At 36.2% G+C, this 22,276-nt stretch overlaps 1 protein-coding gene across 1 annotated transcript in view; it reads right to left on the reverse strand.

The window, feature by feature from the left end:
• The window catches only part of b4galnt4a (beta-1,4-N-acetyl-galactosaminyl transferase 4a), a 211,140-nt gene that overhangs the window by 24,720 nt on the left and 164,144 nt on the right, over window positions 1–22,276 (reverse strand). Inside the window, exon 8 of the mRNA XM_048158247.1 lies at window positions 16,173–16,251. Within this exon, the coding sequence (XP_048014204.1) occupies window positions 16,173–16,251 (79 nt within the window). The remainder of the gene's footprint in view (window positions 1–16,172; window positions 16,252–22,276) is intronic.

Here is a 22,276-nt window from a genome sequence, read left to right on the forward strand (position 1 = left end):
ATGAACATAAACAACTTAAGGCCAATTTACACGAACAGACAAATGCCAACAAACACTGACGAATGCCAACCAACAAGTTGGCCGTTGGATTTAGAATTCTACGGCCATCTTCACACTGCCCAAACAAACACCGACAAACGAGTCACAGAGTCTAACTGGGAAAAATTGAGATCCACAACTGTATACGTGTAACAATGTTAACAATATTGCCAGGCAATTATATTAATAATATAGTATCATATACATTTTTATTGTATTTAAGTATTGAGGCAAAACATAAAAGTACTAACCTGAAATCTGAAGCGCTGTAGCCCTCGATCTGATCGCAACCGATTGCGTTGCAGTTGGTAGCCTATACACCGGTTTTTAATTATTTTTTTTTTTTAGCGTGACCCTTTTTTATTGACGCGACCCATATGCGTAAACAACCATGTGTAGATAAACAGGCCAAAACGAACTCATTTAAAATGATTAACACCATACGTTAAACACCATTTCGTGATGTATTTGGATACTATAGGCTACTTATTTATTATATAAAGTACTTCACACGTGTTCCAGTATTGATGGAAAAAAATAATCCTCTTCACATGAGCAAAAATGTGCTTGGCAACACCACAGTGGAGCAGTGCTATTGCTGAACGGCACGGATTTCACTACGGACTATTTAAATTGAGCCGTAACTTTTTTTTATTATTATGAACAAGCTGCGATGTCACTTTTCCAGTGCTTTGTTGTGTGTACATGAGGCGCCGGCGCGATCAAACAGCAGTCTTTGCAGGGGACTTGTTTGTTGGAAAACTGTTCACACTGCTCAGACATTCCACGACCCAACAAACGCCAATTATACATGTTCAATTGGGTGAAAACAGACACCGACCAACGCCAACAGATGCCAACAGGGGTATCACACCTATCCAACAAACTCCAACAGACGAGTTTGTTGGCGTTTGCTGGCATTTGTCGGCGCGGTGTGAATTGGCCTTTAGAGAGCTTATACCTGACTGCTGCAGATTCGTTTCGGTGTTGATACTGTTGACATGGAAATGCATAATTCCGAGTCTAAGGACATGAACAGCTCCAGTTAGAACGTCATGGGTTGCCGTCTCTTAATTATGGTAGTTATGGCGTGAACGCAGCATATTTCGGTAGGAACTGAAAAAGCTGTTTGTTTGTGGTGCTCCGTGACTGACGTCTGTCTACATAAACTCTGCATAGCATGAAACGCACTGATGACGTATGATGCCTGTGCAAACAGGGTGCATGAGGGCATGAAAAAACATATGACACAGATGATATTGATTGCTATCAGGATATTGAGACTTTGAACCAGTATAACAAAAAATTTTTCTGTAGAGAATCACCTATTGCTCCTTTAATTATTATCATTTTTACATCAACATAAATTAAAATCTGTTCAATAAATTGTACCATCACATATAAATATATATAAACTAAATTAAAATGATAAACACACATTAAATAATATATTTTAATATCTTTTAATAATACAATTTCTTTCTTATCTTGACCCGAAAAAGACTCTTTTTAAAGACTAGTTTTGTGAAATTCACACAAGCATAAATTTAGAAACTAGGTCTAGAATAAAGAATAAAGATTAGAAGCACTCTAAGAGAGATTGAAGCAGCACCCACTAATATCACTTGAAAGTATGATAAAACCCATCGGCAGTTATAAGCTGCCTCTTCGTGATAAATGTAGGTGTCTGGGTTTGTGGACACTATAATCATTCCATATTTTCGAAAAGACAGAAAGACAGAGTGCATGAGAAAAATATGTTTTGTGGCAGAGAAAACAACAAAAGGCTTTGTCCTTGTGTGTTCGTGTCAGTTTTTGACCAAATGCCCTTACAATGATAGTAAAACTTACAATGTAAGAACCTCCCAGGTCCCTAGGAGGATAATAACTTAATAAAGGGACTAAATAATGTGTTCCTTTTTTAGCACTAGGGGACTATAGTAATTATGATGGGCTTAAATTAAACTAAAGAAGTCTATATGCTATGTGCCCATTGAGCTAAAGAAATGCGTGTGCTTTGAATTAGCCGTTCCTGTCTTCACGGTCTCATGTGTCTGATGACATTTTTTTCTGTGAAACAGAGGTCTGATTCACTGGCCTAAAACCTTCAGTGTGAAAAAACAAAAATCAATACAAGAGGGAAAACAACAAAATGTAAGAATATAGCCAGAAAAGTGCAAGTGTAGCTGACAGAATTTTATTATTCTCAGTGCCTGACAAATGCGTACAGTCACATAACATGTTTCTCTTATCAAGAGTTCTGGTAAAGATGAATTCCAGAGAAAGGCAATTCTTACTGAGAAAAAAAAAAAAAAATGTTATTTTAAATAATCTTAAAGGGATAGTTCACCCAAAATGAAAATTCTGTCATCATTTACTTGTTCCAAACCTGTATAAATTTATTTGTTCTGCTGTACACAATGGAAGATATTTGAAAGAATGTTTGTGATGAAGCAGATCTCGCCCAGCATTGATTTTTGTTCCTACTATGGTAGTCAATGGGGGCGAGATCTGCTTTGTTGCAAACATCTTCCTTTGTGCACAGCAGAACTTTATACATGAAAACAATCTTTTATTAAAATATTTTATTATTATTGGAAAAAAAAAAATTCTCCATTCCTCATGACTCAATCAAAGCTCATGGAGTGGCTCAACTCAAGATATTATCATGATAACTTTTCTTGGAAGCTCCACCACCATCATGTCAGCCTAGAGCAGACGGTCAAAGTCAGGAAATACATTCTGAAAATTTCATTTGGAGGCCCTTTTTTGTATTTGCTCAATGCTTTTAGTGAAATGAGAAGCAGCCAGCTGCAGCTAAATCAAACCTAAAGTAGTTTCGAGCACTCTCTCTATTCCGCTCTCTCCCACAGAGTGTGTGCTACGGACTGATGCTTGCTGATGGCTTCACACAGGGGGGCCGTAATTGTTATTTTTGGCATTTGGGATGATAATGTGATGACGTTCATATATTTTACCATGTTTATTCTGCTCTTTTCTAAAACGACAGAAGGTTTTGCACATCTTTTTATGAACTGTTTATGTTTCCCCCCACATACTTACAGCATTGTCTATATAATTAATGGGGATGAATAGCTTTTTTTGTTTTTTTACATTTTCATACGAGTAATACCAGTATTTGTAACATCGCATTATGGGAAACAGTACACAGTGCAGTGTGGTGTATACTGGACATTTTAACAAATATAGCAGAACATTTGAGTATTCAAAGGCAGTTATATAGTTCAAAGCTGCAGTCCGTAAGTTTTGCAATCTCTGTTTGAAACCTGCAATTGCAGTTATTTGCAGAATTATCATCTTTTTTGTGGGTTGTGCATCGGCACGGCTCCTCAGCGTGGATGAATCTAATGTTTGCTGTCAGTCACCACACCGGTGTGGATTCTGTACTTCAGAATCACAGATTGTAGTCTTGAAGTATGACTAAAATAAGAATTTTCACCAGAAAATGTCATTTAAAGAGTAACAAATCTGCCAATTTTGTTCTGACCAACTGAGAAAAAAGCATAAATCGTGCTGCCAATGGTGATTAAATCTAACAATCGTTAGAATTGTTAATGTTAACAACATTAGCATTGCGTGACTATGTGTATTTAGTGTATTGGCATTAGCTGTAGATTTCAATTTCTGTAGCCACTCTGCAGTTTGAACTCTTTTGCTTTTTGGCTACGGGTAAATCTCCAGTTGTCACTGATGATTGTCATTTGGACCTTTCTGGATTACAATCCTCCATAAAAATGATAAATTTAAATATAGCTGCAAGCAGCAATTCGGGGCCAAGCCCCAGAAGGGGCAGTAGCGCAATACGGAGCAGGTAGAGCAAAAACAGCAGAAATTGAATGTACATGCAAAACAGCTGGTTCAGAAGGACAGGTGGAAATGAAATGAAAATCAATAGAAGTTCAGATGAGAATGAACACAGAATGAACTAAAAACACTTGTATCTAATTCAAGAGGAATAAAGATTAGTACAATGCTTATTTGGATAAAAAAGGAATCAAAATGACTCATTACACACAATTGCATAATGACCACCCAACACGGGATTCAAACCCACAACCTCCAGGTCCAGTGTCCATTGCGCATCTCATTGCACCACTGTGCAGGTGATTGTTGGCACAACTGCCGAAGTTCATTAGTTCATATGAAAATGAACTCAAAATGAAGAATTTTAATAAAACTGCACTGAATGTTATATTTAATAACTTTACTTTAGATCATTCTGCAGCTTATCATGCTGTGGCGCAATACGGAGCAGGAAGAGGAAAAACAGCAGAAAATGAACAAACATGAAACAGCTGGTTCAGAATTATGGGCGAGAATGATCTCAGAATGTACAGAAGCTTAGATGAAAATGAACACAGCATGAAACAAAAAGCATTTATTTCTAATCCAAGAGGCAATAAAGGAAACAAAACATACTCTTTCATAAAACCACTCCACCCGGGATTCGAACCCACTATCTTTGGGTACAGGGCTCTTCGGGTACCTGGCTTTACACATTGAGCTACATCATGACACATGTGCAACATGCTGTGGAAGAGAACTTTTAGTGTAAGAAAGAATTTACAAAAAAAGCATTACTTAGCATGCTAACCATATTAGCATGCTAAGCTAACTTAATGCTAATGAAGCTCATGGTTAACTTGATAGCTGAAGAGCCACATTAAAAAGAATGACAACTGGTTAGCATACTAAGCAATTAGCATGCTAAGCTAACTAGCATAAGACAACAAACACAAGCAAGGTCACATTCAGAGACAAATATCTCGGGAACGGTAGCGAATATCAAAATTCCGTTCAGTCATTTCTATGCGGCTCGGTCCAAAGATCATCTGAGCTGATTGTGGACAAAATTGGACAAAATTTGTGGGAGGAGTAGCGAAAAAACTGTTTTTCATTTATTTCAATATGGCAGACAGGGACATTTAAGGAAAATGACAAATGACACATCGTTGGAATTGGCATTAGCCAGGGAATAAAATGACATAAAGCAGACAAATTTTGGATAATGTTTTCAAAAGTTATAAGCAATTTTGCAAAAATCATTATATCTGTGGAACACTAGGTGGCGCTGTGCTGAAACTTCTCATGTACCTTCAGGACACTCTGATGGTCATATGTACCAAATTTTGTGATGATATGTCAAATTGTTTAAAAGTTATTGCAATTTATGACAAAATTCAAAATGGCGGACATGCTTTTCATCCGATGTTGACAAATTCAATATCCCCGGATTCGGCATGGCCCAAGGAATCCATAGACACCAAGATCTTGATTTTCTAATAAAGTGTTCAAAAGTTATTGGCCAAAATAGCCATTTTTCAGATCTCATGACCTATAGGTGGCGCTGTTCCCAAATTCGGCATGGAACCTTAGATCATGGTCTTGATCAAGGGTACCAATTTTTGTTTTGATTGCTCAAAGTTTGGCTGAGATACAGCCTCTATAGCAATTTTGGGTCAACCTTGTTAACTTCGTGACATAACTTTTGAACAAAGATGAATAAAAAAAATCTGTTCAGTCATTTCTGTGCGGCTCAGACCAAAGATCATCTGATCAAAGTCTGGACAAAATTGGACAAATTTTGAAGGAGGAGTAGCGAAAAAATGGAATACTGTACTTTTCAAAATGGCCGCTACTGTAATGGGCGGAGACTTAATGTAAGACTTTGAATAGAATCAGCATGAAGAGACGAATCAGATGTACTAAATTGTATTTTTCTAGAGCAAATGGTTCAAAAGTTATAACCTTTAGAATGTTGAATTTTTGAACTGGTGGTGGCGCTATAGAGTTGGTCCTAGAGACTCCAAAATTGGTCAGATTTCTAGACATGACCATCACTACAAGTGTGCCAAATTTCATCATTTCCTCATGTTCCGTTGATAGGGCTGCCATAGACTCCCATTCGGAAGAATAATAATAAAAGGGAAAACGTACAATTACAATAGGGGCTACAGCCCCTTCGGGGCTTGGCCCCTAATTATCCCAGCTGCTGTGAGAAAAGGCTATAAATGATTCGCCACATGCAGCATCCTCATATGCCATATAGCCTACTAGCTGGGACTCCTTTCTGTTTACAGACGTAACGTAATGACGCAAAGACGAACGGCTGCATGCTCAAATTTCCCGTGGAAACCCACCAGTACCGATTTTATTATAAAACATTATTACAAGCTTACCGTTGTGAATCGGCCTAAGGTAAGGAGATAGTTTTGAACACTGGCTGGTTATGTACTTGCTCAAAAATTTATTTTGGATCATTTTTGACCGAAAAAAAGTTACGGACTACAGCTTTAATGTATAAAAACCTATTATTTCAGTAGTAGAAAAATATTAAAGGGTTAGTTCACCCAAAAATGAAAATTCTGTCATTAATTACTCACCCTCGTGCCGTTTTACACCCATAAGACCTTCGTTGATCTTTGGAACACAAATTAAGATATTTTGGTTGAAATCCGATGACTCAGTGAGGCCTCCATAGCCAGCAATGACATTTCCTCTCTCAAGATCCATTAATGTACTAAAAACATATTTAAATCGGTTCATGTGAGTACAGTGGTTCAATATTAATATTATAAAGCGACGAGAATATTTTTGGTGCGCCAAAAAAACAAAACAAAATAACGACTTATTTAGTGATGGCCGATTTCAAAACACTGCTTCAGGAAGCTTCGGAGCATAATGAATCAGCGTATTGAATCATGATTTGGACCGTGTGTCAAACCGCCAAACTGCTGAAATCACGTGACTTTGGTGCTCCGAACTGCGGATTCGACACACTAATTAATTTATGCTCCGAAGCTTCCTGAAGCAGTGTTTTGAAATCGGCCATCACTATATAAGTCGTTATTTTGGTTTTTTTTGGCGCACCAAAAATATTCTCGTCGCTTTATAATATTAATATTGAACCACTGTACTCACATGAACCGATTTAAATATGTGTTTAGTATATTAATGGATCTTGAGAGAGGAAATGTCATTGCTCCCTATGCAGGTCTCACAGAGCCATCAGATTTCAACAAAAATATCTCAATTTGCGTTCCGAAGATTAACGAAGGTCTTACGGGTGTGGAACGGCATGAGTGTGAGTAATTAATGACTGAATTAAGTGTGATATTATAGGGACAATTAAATTATTTTTGTTAAAAATAGCTTAATGTAGTAACTGAATAATTGTACGGAAACAAATTAAGATACCTGTAATCATATATACACATACAGCACACACACATTGTTATATATACACACACACAATATATATATTAGTGCTGTCAATCGATTAAACAAATTAACTAATTAATCAAAGATTTTTTCTGTAATTAACGCGATTAAAAACATTGAAGTAATAATAATAATTTCACTGTTACTCTCCAAATTAATAAATTAAATATAGATTATAAATTAAATATAGATTAATTCTTATTAAGCTACAATCTTCTCTGTTGTCTTTGTTCTTTGATTAACATTAATGACAGACTCACAGCAAATGGTTCATTAGGCTGCTTTGATTTGACACATCTCATTTTCTCACACCAAGTTCATTTAAAGGCCAGAACACACCAAGTCGACGCCGACAAACTAGTAGCGACAAAAGCAGACTGCGGGGTTGGCTCACGTCGGCAGCGTCTGGGTCCAAAGTTGCCCTGACACACCAAACCAACACTCGACAGCCGATGGTTAAGTAGCACATCTGTTCTGCACCTGCATAAGATGAAATGCCTTTCCGTACCAGCAGGTGGCAGCAGCTGGACAGCCAATCAGAATGATTAGATGGCCCGACTGACCGACGAGCTATGGCGCCGATTCAACATGTTGGGCCTAGTGGGCCCATGAACAAAAACTGCCCAAAGGCCGACCAGCGGCTTGGTGTGTTCCTGCCTTAAGACGTTATTTAACTCATTTAAAACTGCTCTTATGAGGATGCTCGACAAAACAGACATTTTGGCGTAATTCACTGTTATTGTTTGTTCAAGCTATATATATATCTCTAGATGGAACAGGCTGAAAGGTCTTTGACCCAATCTGCTTGCAATCACATCATTCTCTATAGGCCACAGCTGATTATTTCCGCTGTTTCAGTAGCCAATGAGCTTGCTGCTCAACATTCAAATGCTTGTCTATCGTTTGCTGTAGCAGTTTGCAGCGTGCTTTCAGAAACCCTCCACCTTCCCCAGCTCCACCTGCATAGATCTGATATGGGGGTGATTTATGTATGCTTGTACAGCAGCAACATGACTTGTTTGCTCACAGCAGATGGTGATGTGAGGCTTGCATGCAGCTGCTCAGAGTGTTTTGGGTGGTGTGCTGTGTTTGCTTTTCGCCAAACAGCTCTTGGAGTTCAGTGCAAAAAAGTCAATTTTGGTCTCATCAGACTATAGGCATCTTTTGCCAGATGGCATCAGAGTCTTCCAGGTGTGTTTTTGCACAGCGCAAACAAGACTGAGTGTGGCACTTTTCTCAGGAAAGGCTCTTTTCTTTCAGCGCTATGTCTGGCAAAGAGCAAACACATCACACCACCCAAAACACACCATACCCACTGTGAAGCATGGTGGTGGCAGCATTATGTTGTGGGGGTGTTTCTCTATAGTGGGGACTGGGCGATTGGTCAGGATTGAAGGTAAAATGGATACTGTCAAGTACATCCAAATTCTTGAGGAAAGCCTGCTTCCCTCTACTAGACAGCTGAAGATGGGCAGGTCATTCACCTTCCAAAATGACAATGACCCTAAACATGCCACCAAAAGAACAATGCAATGGCTTAAGGATAGGAAGGTGAATGTATTTGCGTGGCCAAGTCAGAGTTAGTTCACCCAAAAATGAAAATAAAGTCATTAATTACTCACCCTTATGTCGCAGTGCCACAGCCTTTGCTGTGCTCACAGAAAAGCAAAAGATGCTTGCGATGCTTTGCTTTAAGAAGTTAGGGGCCGTTCACATATTGCGTCTTTTTCACATGCAAGTCAGTTATTTCAAATGTAGCCACGCGGCAGGCGCGCTCATAATGGAAGCAACGCGGTCGCGACGCGCATGCAGTGCGTTTTCCAGGCGCATCGAGATGAAAAATCAGCAATGGCCTTTCCGTAACAAAACATCAAAATCTCAGCCGAACAGCTGATCATAGCTGTACAGGGTGTTTTATTTTTCATCTTATCTCCATACATATATCTAGTAGTAAAGCTAATGCAAGGGCTAGAAATCAATTTATCCTTTGCTGAAACTTCCCACTCCTCTTGGAGAGCGCAGTTCATGGTTGCATAGCAACAATCGATGCCACGGGAGCACAAGCGCTTTGGAAAGAAGGAGAAGTGGTGCGGCCGCACCTTCCACAAATTTTTAGACGCGATATGTGAACGTCCTTTAGGATTCTTAATTCTAAGTTCATGTTAACTTTAAAAAAAAATTTCAGTGACAGACAGACCTATTCTTCTGTTAATTTGAATACAGAAGGTTTTTATTAAAACTTGAAATGTGATCTTGTATGTACAACAAGGAAAATTATTGAAATTTGTTAATGTTTTTTAAATAAATCTTATTTAAATTTCAGTTTCATTTTGTTCAAAATATCGTGATACGCATCATATCGTGAACTCAGTATCGAGATACATAAAACAAAAACAAAAACTTTTTAACAATATCTAGTGATGACCGATTTCAAAACATGCCTTCAGAGCTTTATCGATATTTTGAGTCAAATTAGTGATTCGGACCACATGTCAAATCACCAAACTGTTGAAATCACATGACTTTGGCGCTCCAATCCCAGAAGCTTCAAGAAGCAGTGTTATCAAATCGGCCATTACTAGATACTGTTAAAAAGTCGTTATTTTGGGGGGTTTTTGGCGCACAAAAAAAATTCTCATTGCTTTATAATATTAAGGTAGAACTACTGTACACACATGAACTAATTTTAAAAATGTCTTTAGTTCAATTATGGATCTTAGAGGAAGTACCATTGCTGTGAATGCAGGCCTCGCTAAGCTGATCAAAAATATCTTAATTTGTGTTCCTAAGATGAACAAAGGTCTTACAGGTGTAGAGCGACATGAGGGTGAGCAATTAATGACATTATTTTCATTTTTGTGTGAACTAACCCTTTAAATACAATAGAAAATCTGTGGATTCACTTGAAGAGAGCAGTCCATTGCCGCTCACCACTGAATTTGACTGAACTTGAGCAATTATGTGAGAAACAATGGGCAAATATTCCCCAATCTAGGTGTGTAAAGCTAGTACAGACATATCCAAAAAGATTAATGGCTGTAATTAAAGCAAAAGGTGGCTCTACGAGTATTAAATCAGGGGACTGATGACTTTTGCAACCCTGTTATTCTAGTTTTTTTTTTTAGTTTTTTTTTTTTTCAGATCAGATACTTTTTCTTGCATTACTTTGATGTTGTAAGGCAAAATTTGTAAATTAAGTTGGAAAAGGTTGTTTTTTGGAATGGGTAACTATTTCAAAGGAGTACAATGATTTTCTATAGGCACTGTATATACAATACTGTCACTCACACACACTAACTATAACTATAAGTAACGTTGCACCTACATGTCAACTAACTTATATTAGAGTATTAGTAGATTGTCTGCTTAATATCTGCTAACACTTTATTTTGATGCTACCCAACAGATATTCTACTGACTATAAGTAACATTACTAGAATATGTCAACTTGTTCTACTAACCCCTTATTCTACTAACCCTATCCCTACTCATACTCAACTAATAATACTCTACTGAGAGTTAACTGACATGTAGGTGCAACATTACTTGTACTCATAAGAATGTCTAAAAGGGGGCCAAAACAAATAAAGTGTAACCAAAATAATTTAGTTGTCCTTATAATATCATGCCAAATATTTTTTCTCACACAACATAAATAGGTTTTGTCCTACATACACACACAGGTGTGTATTTTTCATTTGCGGTGGAGGATGGATGGGTAATGCCGCTTTATTCTGGGCTGGCTGGATAACAAGCAAGTGAAGTGATGTGATTTAGGAGAAGATGAAATGGACTATAAAAGAGCTAGGAGGAGACGGTCAGTCAGAAAGAGTGATAAAGAGACAGACAGTACGTACACTTGACCATGCACAATAAGTATGGATGCACTGATACTGCACTCGTGTGCTCGTATTCATTAAAATGCTCTGATACTGAAACCATGCAACGTGATGTGTACAGAACAGTGTTCGTGTCCAGACAACAGAACAAAAAGAGATTTGGAGATATCAGAGATTAAAAATGTCTATGATTGTTTTCTATATACAGTACAGTCCAAAAGTTTGGAACCACTAAGATTTTTAATGTTTTTAAAAGAAGTTTCGTCTGCTCACCAAGGCTACATTTATTTAATTAAAAATACAGTAAAAACAGTAATATTGTGAAATATTTTTACAATTTAAAATAACTGTTTTCTATTTGAATATATTTCACAAAGTAATGTATCCCTGTGATGCAAAGCTGAATTTTCAGCATCGTTACTCCAGTCTTCAGTGTCACATGATCCTTCAGAAATCATTCTAATATGCTGATCTGCTGCTCAAGAAACATTTAATGTGTACAATTGTACAAAATATTTGTGTACAATATTTTTTTTCAGGATTATTTGATGAATAGAAAGTTCAAAAGAACAGTGTTTATCTGAAATCTAATCTTTTGTAACATTATAAATGTCTTTACTGCCACTTTTGATTGATTTAATGCATCCTTGCTGAATAAAAGTATTCATTTCTTTAATTTCTTTTCAAAAAAATAAAAATAAAAATTCTTACTGACCCCAAACTTTTGAACGGTAGTGTATAATGCTACAGAAGCTTTGTATTTCAGATAAATGCTGTTCTTTTGAACTTTCTATTCATCAAGGAATCCTGAAAAAAAAAAGTACACAACTGTTTTCAACATTGAAAATAATCATAAATGTTTATTGAGCAGCAAATCAGCATATTAGAATGATTTCTGAAGGATCATGTGACACTGAAGACTGGAGTAACGATGCTGAAAATTCAGCTTTGCATCACAGGAATAAATTATTTTGTGAAATATATTTAAATAGTACACAGTTATTTTAAATTGTAATAATATTTCACAATATTACTGTTATTTACTGTATTTTTAATTAAATAAATGTAGCCTTGGTGAGCAGACGAAACTTCTTTTAAAAACATTAAAAATCTTAGTGGTTCCAAACTTTTGGACTGTACTGTATATTGTAATCATTATGTTCACAAAAAAAGTGATGCACAGTACCAGTCTAGGTAAAAATATCACCTCTATCATGTCTTAAACTGAAAAGTTTTCGGAGCATATACACTTGCTAAATGATAACAGAATGTGTTTGCTGGGTCAAACAAAGCATCGACTGGAGCATGTATGGGTGGATTGGACAGAATATTTATTTTCCTTTTCAAAAGTGTTTCAATGACTTAATATCACTGACAAATCAGGCATTTAAATTTCAGAACACACTTCCACAAACCAAAACATCAACTTTAGAATATTTCAAACTTCATTTCCATGGGCTGATTTGATCCAAAAATAAAATGTGGTTCCTTTGTTCCAACCACAGAAAAGTTCAGTATAGGTTACAATTGCATAATCTAAAAAAGTCTTTCCATGTGGAGATGTTGAGAATTAATCTGAGCAAAAATAGATAGATGAAGAGGCTCACGAAAAGACCTCGACTCAGTGCTGGTCAGGTTGAGAACACAATAAGAATTCACCCACTCTTAAAACCCCAAACAGAGGCTTTCAGAGGTATTCGGCTCTCTCAGACCGACTGAATGGAGTGTTATCAAAGCTGTGAGTGAAAGCAGATATGACCAAAACATTCAGTATCTTTAGCCTCTATTATCAATCCTCAGAATAGCCCGTGGACTGAAAAGACTTGTGTAATAACATTTATCAAATTGGACAATAACAGCTGTTTGGCAGTTCAGATAATGGATAGTGGAGGATGCATGATTGCGCATGTTTAGACGGAATAAACAGAATGTGAACTGAAAAGCACTATGTGGTCTGAAATGCATTAAAAAGCTGAAATGCATTAAAAGTGTTTCAAATCCTGTCCTGTTTCCCCTGTTTTGTGTTTAAAGGTGCCCTAGAACTTTTTTTTAAAAGATGTAATATAAGTCTAAGGTGTCCCCTTAATGTGTCTGTGAAGTTTCAGCTCAAAATACTCCATAGATTTTTTTAAATTCATTTTTTTAACTGCCTATTTTGGGGCATCATTATAAATGAGCCGATTCAGGGCTGCTGGCCCTTTAATTGCTCGTGCTTTCCGCCCACGGAGCTCGCGCTTGCCTTAAAAAACATAAAAAAAAAGTTCAAACAGCTAATATAACCCTCAAAATGGATCTTTACAAAGTGTTCGTCATGCAGCATGTCTAATCGCGTAAGTACAGTGTTTATTTGAATGTTTACATTTGGTTATGAACGAGTTTGATAGTGCTCCGTGGCTAACAGCTAATGCTACACTGTTGGAGAGATTTATAGAGAATGAAGTTGTGTTTATGAATTATACAGACTGCAAGTGTATTCACGGCTCTTGTCTCCGTGAATACAGTAAGAAACGATGGTAACTTTAACCACATTTAACAGTACATTAGCAACATGCTAACGAAACATTTAGAAAGACAATTTACAAATATCACTAAAAATATCATGATATCATGGATCATGTCAGTTATTATTGCTCCATCTGCCATTTTTCGCTATTGTTATTGCTTGCTTACCTAGTCTGTTGATTCACCTGTGCACAGATCCAGACGTTTATACTGGCTGCCCTTGTCTAATGCCTTTCATAATGTTGGGAACATGGGCTGGCATATGCAAATATTGGGGGCGTACATATTAATGATCCCGACTGTTACGTAACAGTTGGTGTTATGTTGAGATTTGCCTGTTCTTCGGAGGTCTTTTAAACAAATGAGATTTATATAAGAAGGAGGAAACAATGGAGTTTGAGACTCACTGTATGTTTTTTCCATGTACTGAACTCTTGTTATTTAACTATGCCGAGGTAAATTCAATTTTTGAATCAAGGGCATCTTTAGAGGGATAGTTCACCCAATATGTAAAGCGAAGCGGTGGGTTTTTGTAAAAAAAACTAAAATAACTTTATAAACTAAAATAACTAGATTCCAGCAGATGGTTGTACACATTGGTTTACGCCAAAAGTGTCACTTCTGATGCGATGTATGTTGTAGAATGTTGGAGTAGCGTAAGTTTAAGTGAGAGTAGACGTCTCTTGCGGTTCAAACAAATAGAGCTGGGCAACAAACTCAAGCTCCTCTTCTCTTATATTGAAATCTTCTGACATTTCTCTTTAAAAATTCTTGTTTTAGACTTCTAATTCATGACTGGTGTTTTGTTTTGCTCTATCCTCTGCGCTTCCATGTTTGTCATTGCGTCATGTGTCGAGTCAGAGGTTACTCTTTCACTGTAAACAGCATATGGTTGTTTACTGGAAGCTAATTATTATAGTTTATAAAGTTTTAAATATGGATATTTTTAGGGCTGCAACTAACGATTATTTTGATAAATCGATTAGTTGGCCGATTATTTTTTCGATTAATCGGATAAAAATCCTAATCCTATGAAAACATACAGTCATTTATTACACTACCTGTCATAAAGAGAGAACACAAATATTTTAGGAATCGATCAAAAACTTGTTTGAAACTAAAAAATGGTATTGCCATTTATTAGGAAAATAACAAACTGAAACAACGAAATAATTTGTAAATAATATTCACACATAATATCCAAAAAATCTTAACAGTTCATATTGACTGTATGGCACCTGAAAAAAACAACCTCTTACTGTCATTTCTTTATCCTGTAAATAGGCTATAAGAAACGTCTTACATTTATTTTCAATTAGTTCTCCCTTTACAGTTACTACCATCATAAAATACTTGAATGACATGTTGATTTTTAAATCTAAATTTAACTTTAAACAACAGATATTTCAGCAAAATGAATATTTTTGCGCTGAATATTAATAGTCTCCCTCTCTCCCACGTTCCGTCTGTCTGACGCGGGTGCGCGCCGGCGCTCATTCAGTAAAGTTTGAAGTTGAACGCAGACTGTGAGGACAATCCTTTATGCAAAATGTAAATGCTTGCGTGGATTTGTAACATTTACAGATAAGGATATAGCCGTAGAATTAACATTTTGCGCTGACGCACATGTATCTGTCAAAGCGCCTGACAGGGCAAGCCATTACGCTAATGCATTAGCTTGAAGTTTAAAATAAATAATTGTCATGTTTTGATCAGCTTTGATCTCGTACCTTTCCCGCAGCAGCTCACTCTGTTTCCTCCACTATGTTTAGATACATTTTGGTCCACAGAAATGAGTTATTCAATGCTGTAATTTGACTCTGAAGTCTTCCGTGCACGGGGGGCGGAGCCAAATAATCAATAACGAGAATTGTTGTCGATGATTTTCATTATCGATTTTATCGAATAGTTGTTGCAGCCCTAGATAGTTTTCTTACAAAAACCCATCGCTTCACTTCAGAAGGCCTTTATTAACCCCCTGGAGCCATGTGGTTTACTTTTATGATGGATGAATGTGCTTTTTTGGGCTTCAAAATGTCACGCCCCCTTCATTACCATTATAAAACTTGGAAGAGCAAGGATATTTTTTTAATATAACTCAGACTGTGTTCGTATGAAAGAAAGATAGTCATATACACCAGGGCTAGAGGGTGAGTAAATCATGAGATAATTTTCAGTTTTGGGTGAACTATCCTTTTAAGGACTTTTATTTTGATATGTATTTTCTGTTTACACCCATTAGTCCAGTGTTTCACTACCTGTATTTTGTTCCTATCTGCATCCCAATTCAGAGGCAGCATCCTTCAAAGGACATGCCTTCGAGGTCCGCAACCGAGCGTTGTTAAATGGGACGGTCTAGCCTAAGGAGGACTGCTCTTGTCGTCTAGTAACAGGTCTTGTCTTTTAATGGCTGTAATGTTGCTAGCTTTACTTAGTTCTGTTCCGTGTGTTCAGCTGTGTATATTTGTGTTATTTTATTATTAAAGCCTACTATCTGCATTTGGATCCAGCTCTTCCTTCATGTGCAAATTTAGCCAATTCAAAACTCACCCCGACTTCAACGTGATCCGAGCCTTTGTCGTCCTGCTTGTGGAGAATCTCAAAGTAGTATCGTCTGGAGGCCATGAGACTGAAAGGGAAAGAATGAACATGAAATCTTAATGTCTTTCATTTGTAAGTCCTGTATTTTTATTACTGCATTATCATATCATATTGTATCTTATCATATCCTATAATGTAACATTGTACCAAATCTTATTAAAAGCAATAAAGTGGATTATTACTTTTAGAAAATGGCAACATTAGCCATTTATATGTCCAAAAAAAAAAAAAAAAAAAAAAAAAACAACAACAACAACAACAACAACAACAACAACAAAAAAAAACCCAGCAATGTTCAATACAGTTACATTTATTAAGACTTATAATTGGGAAAATAGTCAAGAGTCGCAACACAAAAACGACTAAATATTAATATAGAATGTAAAACCACGTTTGCATGCATTTCACAATGCCTTCAAACTTACACTCAGAATTTATAGTCTGACCTATTTCAAGTCACCTTCATTTCTATAGTGTTTTATACAATACAGATTGTTTCAAAGCAGCTTTACAGTGATAAACAGGAAAGTAACAATTCAATGATGCAAAAACAATTCAATTCTGCCGTAAAGCAGCTCTTAAGGCCCCAATATATTCAGGGCAAAGTTCATTTTCATTCATCGCTTTGGGGTAAAAATAAGTTTGCAATACGCAGTGGTATACTGTTAGCGATCATCCCGACACCACACACACTGCTGAGAGTGACGTTTAGATGAATATGTAAATTTATGCCGTGTGCTTTCCTTTCAAAAACAACATAAAAACGCAAAAAAAATTACAGCAATAAGAAAACAGTAGTTAAGAAAGCATCATAGTGATGTGGATGTTTGCACGAGCTCTGCAAATGTGGCTCTGAGGCTCCGCCTACTTTGACATGGAAATCTTCTCAGGTTCATTTCTTCTGTTCAGTCCATCGAGGTCAGACGACCGCGAGTAAAAAAACTGGAGAGCCGCTTTATGGTGGAAAATGTATAAAGTGGTATATAAATAAACGTGACATGAATTTTCTTAAGTGCCGCTCTGTCACGTTTATTTATATACCACTTTATACAATAGATTGTTTAAAAGCTGCAGCTTTACAGTATTAACCCTTAAATGCATGACTGTTTTGCCAATCATTCTTACATATTCGGGTCTATATCGACCCGGATCTATATCTAACACGGAAGGATTTCTACCTGTCGCAATAATATAAAACTCCTCTGATATTAGAGTAACAATTACAGAAGAATAAAATAAATCGTATTTTGTTAACTTTTGGAGCTTGAAAGGGCTCAGTTTGAGCAGATATTTTATGCCATGACCACTGTCCTCATCAGAGCTCATTTCCCAGTAAATTCAGCAAATAATGGGCTAGTTTTATGTTTGAGGTCACGAATATGAGCCCATTCGCAATCTCAAACATATTCTCAAAACTATATAATTTTCAACATCTTCAAAATCAATATTTCGATCGCTAACAGCTTCACCAGATTCCAGTAACAGTTACAGTCATATTTGATTGCGTTCAGTACTCGCTCTGCAGTAAATCACTGAGCCATTTCATGTTTTTCTTATTATTTTGTTCTCCGTCTGAATGAGTCGTCACTTCAGCATTGTGTATCAGACATTGCCACCTTGTGGAATAAAGATGAATTGCACTTATTCCGTCATCTAAGATTCAATTATCGTTTGCGACCCTATACAATTTTTACAAAAAATGAATACAAAAATAGGCATTTTTATAATTTTATAATTTTTTTCTTGTTATATTCTTTACAATGAATTGATTGAGGAATACCAAGAAGGTTGATGTCTAACTTTAAAAAATGAAAGAGGAGGAGGGTAGTGAATGACATCCCGGGTCACTAAAGACCCGAGGTATGCATTTAAGGGTTAAAGGGTTAGTTCACCCAAAAATGGAAATTCTGTCATTTATTATTTACCCTCATGCCATTCCACACCTGTAAGACCTTCGTTAATCTTCGGAACACAAATTAAGATATTTTATTTGAAATCCGATGACTCAGTGAGGCCAAAGGTACTAAAAACATATTTAAATCAGTTCATGTGAGTACAGTTCAATATTAATATTATAGAGCAACGAGAATATTTTTGGTTCGCCAAAAAAAAAACAAAAAAAAACAATAAAACGACTTATTTAGTGATGGCCGATTTTAAAACACTGCTTCAGGAAGCATCGGATCATAAATGAATCAGTGAATCAGCTGTTCAGAGCGCCACCGTCACGTGATTTCAGCCGTTGGAAGTTTGACACACGATCTGAATCATGATTCGATACGCTGATTCATTTATGCTCCGATGCTTCATGAAGCAGTGTTTTGAAATCGGCCATCACTAAATAAGTCGCTATTTTGTTTTTTTTTGGCGCACCAAAAATATTCTCGTTGCTTTATAATATTAATATTGAACCACTGTACTCACATGAACTGATTTAAATATGTTTTTAGTACCTTTATGGATCTTGAGAGAGGAAGTGTCATTGCTCCCTATGCAGGCCTCACGGAGCCATCAGATTTCAACTAAAATATTTTAATTTGTGTTCCGAAGATTAACGGGTGTAAAATGGCACGAGGGTAAGTAATAAATGAAAGAATTTTCATTTTTGGGTGAACTAACACTTTAAACATGAAAACAGTCTCAGAGTTGCTTTCAATTAGAATTACAACTTAATTTTCTACTATAAAGCATCTCTCCAGTGTGTTCATGTTTTTACTTGTGGTCGTCTGACCTCTATGGACTGATCAGAAGAAATGAACCTGAGAAGATTTCCATGTCAAAGTAGGCGGAGCCTCAGAGCCACACCTACCTATTACATCATCGCCACAGACCAATGGTAGTTCGAAGATGTTTACCAGCCAGAGCGGACTTTTCCGGAAAGATCGCTTTGGCAAGCTGTTTCGAACTCCCAAAGCGAACACAAAACTAACTTCGTTTTGGCCTGATTTTGTTTGAAATTACGTCACACCAGTTTGTTCTTCGATTTATCTTTATATGTATATATATATATATATATATATATATATATATATATATATATATATATATATATATATATATACCTACAAAATAAAAAAAATACTGTCATTGTTCAGCTGAAATCAGTTCAGTGTTGATTCAGTTCCGTTCAATATCTGTGTAAAGATTACAAATTATGAAATGAGATCAATTTAGCTATAAAAACAGTGAAAACAGTCATGTCATTAGTCTGCATCACAAGTCAGATTGATATCATTTAGAATATTTAATCCAATTTTCTGGTTCCCATGGTCTTTGCTGAGGATCTGTGCTGATGGCTGACCAATATATTGCATTGTTTAGTATTATATATACATCGGCATAACATATATTTATTGTCATGTGTCACATCATATGTCATAATGTATCACATCATAGTTCATAATATTGTAGTGTTTTATATTGCGTCATATTTTGTAACACATCATATTATATATTATGTAATAAGTTTAATAACATATTTTACTGTATGTAGTATGGGACAACACTATATTGTTTTCTGTCATATATCAATTCGTTATGCATTTTTTCTGTAGCATATCATTTAATATCATATAAATAACATGTATATTGTGTTGTATTATTTCATACATCATTTTTGTGTAGCATCATATTGCAACATATTTATCATTATATCATATTATTTCATACTATGTCGCATGGGCTACACTACTGTTCAAAAGTTTAGGGTCAGTAAGATTTTTTGAAAACAGTCTTTTATTCTCACTTACATCAAAAAGAGTAAATATTGTGAAATATTATACAATTTAAAATGAAATTTATTCCTGTGATGCAAATCTGAATTTTCAGGTTAATTATTTCACAGTCACATATCACATTCAAATATGATGATTTGACGCTCAAGAAACATTTCTGATTATTATCAGGGTTGAAAACTGTTGTGTTGCTTCCTATTTTTGTGGAAACCTTGATTCCTTAATTATTTTAATGTATCCTTGCTGAATTTAAATGTATTGATTTTCACCTAACTTTTGAACGGTGGTGTATATCATATAATATTGTATAAGTATCATCTATCGTGTTTTAAATTGATATTAGAGTTTGAACACACCTGTGTTGGTTGTGTATGTGTGAGTTGCTCTCTGTGAATCTTATGCGCTCTGCTATGGCACTCATCTCATCAAAATCACATCTCCTCAAATGGGCCACATCTGCTGTTAGACCAGCACAATTAGAGCCCTGCTTGATTTCACACCTTATTACACCTCCAAATGTGACATTACAAACATCACTCAAGGGTGTGACTCGATCTGTCACTCTCCTATCAATACAGCACTGATGTCATTTACAGAGAACAACACAGTATTTAAAGCACAGCCAAAATCTTTGGGGTGAGGCTCCATATTATTATTTACATGCACTAATTATTTTATATTTGTTTTTTGGTGCCCTGGTAATTTGAGAGATGATATTTGCAACATGAGGCCCCTGATGAGTAAATTTGCTCATGCATATTCATGAGCGCTGCTAATGCATGAGACATAATTCTGCTCAGATGCTAACGCAAATGTCTTGTTTGCTCCAGTGGGCCTATGAAATACTGAGAGCAAATAGAACAGATGTGAGAAAGAGATAAAAATCAAAATGAAGAGAAATGGAGAAACCGCCTACATATAGCTGCTCTATAATGCAGGGTTCAAATTTTAATGACAGAGACCACTATATTATTATTTTCTATTATATTATATACAACAGTTCTTTCTGGTTCTCAAATCTGATTGGCTGAGAGCTGTGCGATATTCTCCCAGTATCAGCATTGGTACCGTTTCACCAATTGTATCACTCCGCTTGCGGAGACTGTCATGGCGGTGGAGCAAATCTACTATATTTTTTTATAAATACTACTGTTGTTTTGTCACAAAATGTAATGTTTTTTTTTTTTTTGGTGAGAATGTGGTTATATAGACCTCAAATATGTGACTCACATATAAACATAGCGCCTATTTTACTATTTGTTTTGACACTTTCGCAGATGCGAGCTCCAGGCCGTCAGCGGCTGTTCAGTGCTCGTGTACCCGCTGAGAACAGCTTAATCTCGGCCAGTCCTTCGGGAATTTGCCACTGGCTCTTATGTAGTTAGTGTTTAAAAATATAATTCATTTGTGGTATATCAAACGGGCAGTCTTTTGTCTTATTAATCTATTACTTGTTCCAGAGAAAAGCAATTTGGGTTAAGGGGAAAATTAAAGTTTATAACTTTATATTTAGGCTATATTTAACTTAAATCCTGTACTGGAGCACTACTTTTGTACATTTGACAGAATTTTTTGCTTGTGTTTATGTTTTTTATACAAATAAATGTGAATTGAATTGAATTGAATTCATTTGATCCACCTGTGTCTAGTTAATTATCTTATCACCTTGTTTAGTTCTCTTTGTTGGTCTCTTGTATATATACCCAGTGTTCTCCTTCACTCCTTGCCTGTTCTCGTTTATGTGTACACGCTGTCATACCTTGTTGGAATCTCCTTTGTTTTATTAAAGTTTTGCTCGTATCGTTATCTTCATCTCTGTCGTTCTTTGATATACAGCAACTGTAACATATATATGCAGGATTCAAATTATAATTAATAATAAAGACCACTCTAATATTATATATATAGTATTCAGACCCTTTGCTGTGACACTCATATATTTAACTCAGGTGCTGTCCATTTCTTCTGATCATCCTTGAGATGGTTCTACACCTTCATTTGAGTCCAGCTGTTTGATTATACTGATTCGGACTTGATTAGGAAAGTCACACACCTGTCTATATAAGACCTTACAGCTCACAGTGCATGTCAGAGCAAATGAGAATCATGAGATCAAAGGAACTGCCTGAAGAGCTCAGAGACAGAATTGTGGCAAGGCACAGATCTGGCCAAGGTTACAAAAAATATCTGCTACACTTAAGGTTCCTAAGAGCACAGTGGCCTCCATAATCCTTAAATGGAAGACGTTTGGGACAACCAGAACCCTTCCTAGAGCTGGCCGTCCAGCCAAACTGAGCTATCGGAGAAGATCCTTGGTGA

Source organism: Megalobrama amblycephala, linkage group LG15, assembly GCF_018812025.1.
Source record: "Megalobrama amblycephala isolate DHTTF-2021 linkage group LG15, ASM1881202v1, whole genome shotgun sequence".
NCBI lineage: Eukaryota > Metazoa > Chordata > Actinopteri > Cypriniformes > Xenocyprididae > Megalobrama > Megalobrama amblycephala.